We start from the raw sequence: 5,563 nt of genomic DNA, 5'->3' as shown, positions 1-5,563 counted from the left end.
GCTGTCCCAGGTTAAACAGAAGCAAGGCCACTAGCAGGCAAGAGGTCACGGGGCCACTTACCTGTTAGTGGCCCTTGACTTGTCTTGCCAACGACACAAAGACAAACAGAGTTAGGGATTCGAACCTTCAGCCTGCCTAACCCCTAACCCAAGGTCACCCCAGAAAGTGTCAATAACTTATCAATGACAATAACTACTACTCAGATTGCTATTGGGGACAAAAAATATCTGATGAGTGACAACAGAAATTCTTTAATATCTTATCAGATGAAGGTCTGTAATTAAAACAGATCATGTGACCTCATAGTGGGAGAAAACACAGTTTTGAAAACCACGGTACTTTTAGAGAAGTGAAACAGGAAGGCCGGCCCTTTCACATACGTAGGTAATTCCCCCGTAAAAGATTGATGACATGGAAATTGGGGTGGTGGTTCCCTTTTCTGATGTATAAATATGAAGGCAGATGGAGATCAAACAGCAGAGATAACAAGCTGAACTTAGCTGAGATTTTCTACCCACTGCTGCTCCCTGACACCAACAAACACACACCAGGATGGCTCGTCTTGCTCTGTCTGTGATTGTGATGATGGTGGCCTTCATCGCTCTTACTGAAGGTAAGATGACACATGAAATAGAAACTATTTAATACATTTAATGATTATCAATCAACTTTTAAATTCTAGGATGAGTTTATCTAATTTAAAAAAAAAATCACATTGAGTATAAAGTATGCTGAACTAACTTGGGTGATAGATCAAAATATTTTGTTCAAACACTAAATTTCCAAAGCTAAATTTTGAATTACAGATTACTTTAATATAATTCAATACATTAAAGAAACACTACATTTACTTAAGTAGCAGCAGAAATTTGCTTTTTGTTTTTTGCTTTATGCAGGAGATTTTAGCAAGCTTTAAAACAGCTGGGATCAACATTTTTAGAAAAATAATTATTTGAACAAGTATCCTGAAATGGAAATGCAAACAATTAGATTTCAAGATATTACAAAGTGTAACTCTTATGTCTTTAGTGACCACAAATCCATGTGCTACAGACAGTTCAAGCTGCATTACATAACATTTTGGTTGCAACTTACAAAAGGAAAAAATATTATTTGCAATGATGAATTGCCAATTAAGTACTACTTACCTCAGAAATCTTTGTTTTGAACTTTTACTTTCCTTCAAAAAGCATTTAAGGTTTTTACTGACTTACTGATAAACGAGCATCCATCACTTCATTGTTTAACATTTTTAGAAAGAAAGCTTTGTCTTCTCAAACCCCACATATTTAATTTTTACCAAAGTAATGGAAAGCAGATACAAACACAGGCAGAGTCAGAGAAAGTGGAACAAGCACAATCTCTACTATTTAAAAAAGAAGCCATTTCAGATGTTACCTTTTCACAGCTTAACAGGAAATTAAGAAAGGGAACTCATAGAGATGAACCTGATCATGTCTCTGAGATATTCACTCTGTGTTTTCTGTTGGCAGGCCTGCGTGGAGTTGGCCCAAAGAAGTGCTGCTTCAAGTTCAATGACAAGCAGGTGTCAAAAGATAAAGTTATGAGCTACCTCAAAACCAGTCAGCGCTGCTCCAACTCTGCCATCTTGTGAGTATTCACTGTTACAGAAGTTGCACCAGTGACACTGAACCTGCTCCTGAATCTGCTGACACTCTCCTCTTCCTTTTTCACATCCAGGCTGAACATGGTGACCGGCCGTCAGCTGTGTGTCAAACCTTCAACCCCCTGGGTGAAGGATCTCATCACCTACCTGGACACCAAGAATATTTCTGGTGCAAACTCCAACCTGTAAACTTGACAATAATATGCCAACACACCAGCTTGCATAAATATGTAGGTTGTGATGCTACAGTTTCTTACAGAAAACAGCAGCTCTCTTTCCATGATATTTACCAAATATTCTAATATTTTATGGTAGACTACCAAGATGAGATGAAGGAGAATTAATTTTTATCATATAAATGAAGAATGTTTTTTATTATGGTTGTTGTGGAACAACAGGTGTATTTTTGTTAAATGCAACACTTTAAGTTCAACCGTCAACACTGTAAGCTTTGATTGGAGTTTGAACTGACCAGATAAAGTATCTATTGTAAAAGACAAATGTCTTCGAAACGAACAAAGTGTCATCTTTATTAAATAAGCTATGGTCTATTGCACTTGCTAATGTATAAGGAATACAGCAAAACTTTAGTTGCTGCAATTGAATTATTTAAAGTCTGTTATAGTCATGCTTTTGAACTCTTTGAATTTTTGACAGAATTATTGTAATCCAATCAGTTTTTCTGTAACGTACATTGATTCTTATAAAATAAACTCATGTTGCTTTTCCAGTTCAACAAAGTCTCTTTTTCATATTGTAAGTTGTTGCTGAGTCTGGGATTAATGTTCATGTCTTTAGCGCTGCCGCCTCCAACTCTGTTTACTTAAACCCTGCAGATGTCATAGCCATCAACAGGTTTTGCCAAATTCCTGTGCAAAGGTTTAAATCTGGTTGCTAGATGAGGTCAAAGGTACTGATCGATTACTGATAAGCAAATCACTTTTTTATAATGAATGTCAAACCAAAACATTTAGCCATTGATACCGACAACGGTTTATTTGTGTGCCTGAGCTGTAATGTGATATCCATTTTCTAAGAATATTTTACTTAAGCTTGATTACCTTAATCAGTTTTCACCCTAGAAAAAAAGAAGACGATAAAAGAAGAATAAAAAAAGATGATGTAAAACTCGATTTGAAAATATGACGATGCATGAACACGTTTACAGCAAAACCTTAGATGAAGAAGTTTGTCACTGAGTTTTGGGCAAAATGCATTCTCTGAAACCCACATATAAACCAAGAGAAGTAACACCTGCTAATATGATAGCTTGTAAGTTTTTATTCAGTTAATCAACACATAAAATAAGCAAAGCAGATCAGTCTTTAAATAACATAATTGGTAAAACAAAAAAAGAATAAACTTAAATTAAATTAAATTAAATTAAATTAAGGGTGGCACAGTTGGTAGAGCTGTTGTCTTGCAGCAAGAAGGTTCTGGGTTTGATTCCCAGCCCCGGTCTTTCTGCATGGAGTTTGCATGTTCTCCCTGTGCATGCGTGGGTTTTCTCCAGGTACTCTGGTTTCCTCCCACAGTCCAAAAACATGACTGTTATGTTAATTGGTCTGTCTATATTGTCCCTAGGTGTGTGTGTGCATGGTTGTTTGTCCAGTGTGTCTCTGTGTTGCCCTGTGACAGACTGGCGACCTGTCCAAGGTGTACCCTGCCTCTCACCCAAAACGTTAGCTGGAGATAGGCACCAGCACCCTTTCCAATCCCACTAGTAAAGAAAATGGATGGATTAAATCAAAAGAAAAAAAAAAGATTGGGAATAATCATTCCTTGACCTTGAGGGCCTGTGTACTGAGGGTTTCAGACTTGTCTGATATTTTGAGGAAGAATTTAAGGAGTAAACAAATAGTTATTTGATTTTTAAAGAAAACTAAATCATTTAATAGAATTTGATGTTATGTAGTAGGTGTTTGTACAAGTATATGATAGATAGATAGATAGATAGATAGATAGATAGATAGATAGATAGATAGATAGATAGATAGATAGATAGATAGATAGATAGATTAGTGTGAATTAGACCATCACGAACCATATTCCATACCAGTAGGTGGCGGTAATGATACTAAAAATCTGTTGCCAACTGCCAATAAAACCAAGAAGCAAAAGAAGAAAGAACACACTAATTACATGAGACAAAACATAAAAACACAACCTGAAGTTTGATTCTACTGTGGGGACTTTAAAGGTAACTTCATGTATTCTTACTGCTACACTAAAATCTCCAGCATGGCAATAATGGGATTATCTGGGATGATCTTGACAGCCAAGACAACAATGAATTAGTATAGAGAGGTTCCACATATTAACTAATCTTATCTTACATGCTCATTTTGCTGTACTGTTAGGTTTTCCTCTTTACAACTTCTTCCTCCACTTTCCTCCATTTTACTTCTCCAATTCCTCTTTTCCTTTAAATTAACAATATCTTTATCATGATTGTTAGACTTTACTTGAGAATCCTATTGAATTTGGTATGTTTTCTTTCAAACCATTGCATTGCCTCGTGGCCCTCCACACAGAACGCCATGCCTCCAGTAACGGCCCACAGTACTCAGTGTTGCAAAACCCTGGACACGTCCCACAAAGCTAACCATACTAAATTACATAATGTAGACCACATTTCCTACTACTACTGTCGCTAATGACATTCAAAGAACTGGACTTCGACGTCCTTAATCACTTATTAATTCCTTAAAAGCCACACTGGGGCAGGAATACAAAAAGGTCTAATGTGAAAGAAGGTGACGTAAGTTCAAATTCAGAAAAAATCTGATGTATGTTCAACATTGGCAACTTACACAATTATTAACTTTTCACATCCACAGACATGTAGATCCGGTCCTGACAGCATTCTGAGGAACCTGGGGTTTTTATTAAAATGCTTCATTTTTAAAGTCAAAGTAGGACAAAGTTGCTGGAGGAGTTCAGCTGTAATCATGTAGAGCTGTATGTAATGTAATAATGTTATAATGATGCCTCACTTTGCTGTAGCATGGCTGAGAGATCAGTTAACTTTCTCTTTTTAATCTTCAACAAACTTCTTATTTCCTTATGCTTTTCCAAGATAAACAACAAAATAGCCTTTATTCTGAATTATTTTATTTGAGTGGAAATACTTGTTCATCTTCGCAGCCACCCATGACGTTGGCTGCAAATTACAGAAGTGGTCATGGATCACTTTAATTCTGCTTTTTTAATGTCACTAAATATTAATATATCATTCAGACCTGATTAGTTCTATCTAAATGTGTATTTGAAGACAAAAATGTTTTTACTATTTCTTAAAGCAAGCCCAATGAAGAAGTGAAACCAGCTCGTGGAGGTTCTGCTTTTTATGAACAGTGATGTCTTGATATTTAAATTTGCTTACTTTGTCAAGTGTAAAAACTCCCCAGTGACACTTTAGTTGTATCGGTGAACCTGAACAAACATGAAGTGTTGACCAGGAGAAATGTCAAATGGGTTTGTTCTTTTCTGCACAGTGATACATATCTGTGATGACTCATTCTGAAGTGTGTGTTTTAAAATTTAACACTGTTAATTTCATACAATTCTATTTATACAAATCTTAAAAAGTCAACATCCATACGTGGACTTTGGCTTGAAAATATACCGAGCAGAGTCGCTGACAAAAGTATTTGCACTAACATTTTGCTAATGGGAAATTAAATGTTTAATTTCAGGAATTCTAGTAAATGTCACTCTGTACAAGTTAAATTTGGTAATAACCTCTATAGCTGAATGACAAAATGTTGGGGGGAAGGAACTACAGTGGAAGCCCGCATGGCTGGAAACGACAGGACAACATTCCTGATTCAGCTTGATGTTGTCATTGGCTGTTTTTGTCCAGTGTACTAAATAACCGAAGATTTTTACTAGGGATGCACGGTATTGAATTTTACCATACCATACCATACCAT

General features: G+C 36.2%; 1 protein-coding gene across 1 annotated transcript; it reads left to right on the top strand.

Moving 5' to 3' along the window:
* Positions 1-437: 437 nt before the first annotated feature.
* On the top strand, positions 438-2,364 carry LOC106937259 (monocyte chemotactic protein 1B-like). Its single transcript, XM_015018669.1, has 3 exons — positions 438-614; positions 1,495-1,612; positions 1,703-2,364. Exons 1-3 carry the CDS (start codon positions 554-556, stop codon positions 1,815-1,817), a joined length of 294 nt encoding a protein of 97 aa, XP_014874155.1. The 5' UTR covers positions 438-553; the 3' UTR covers positions 1,818-2,364.
* The last annotated feature ends 3,199 nt before the right edge of the window (positions 2,365-5,563 follow it).

The sequence above is a fragment of the Poecilia latipinna genome, unplaced genomic scaffold (assembly GCF_001443285.1).
Source record: "Poecilia latipinna isolate Pla-1442-1.1 unplaced genomic scaffold, P_latipinna-1.0 Scaffold2305, whole genome shotgun sequence".
Lineage (NCBI taxonomy): Eukaryota > Metazoa > Chordata > Actinopteri > Cyprinodontiformes > Poeciliidae > Poecilia > Poecilia latipinna.
Note: the sequence above shows the minus strand (reverse complement) of the source record. Positions and strands in the feature narration are given on the sequence as shown.

Bases quoted from the DNA above. Each gene is read 5' to 3' on its own strand.
- LOC106937259 (XM_015018669.1), top strand. From the start codon at position 554: ATGGCTCGTCTTGCTCTGTCTGTGATTGTGATGATGGTGGCCTTCATC. The intron at 615-1,494 runs GTAAGATGACAC...TTCTGTTGGCAG, and splicing joins CTTCATCGCTCTTACTGAAG to GCCTGCGTGGAGTTGGCCCA. The intron at 1,613-1,702 runs GTGAGTATTCAC...TTTCACATCCAG, and splicing joins TGCTCCAACTCTGCCATCTT to GCTGAACATGGTGACCGGCC.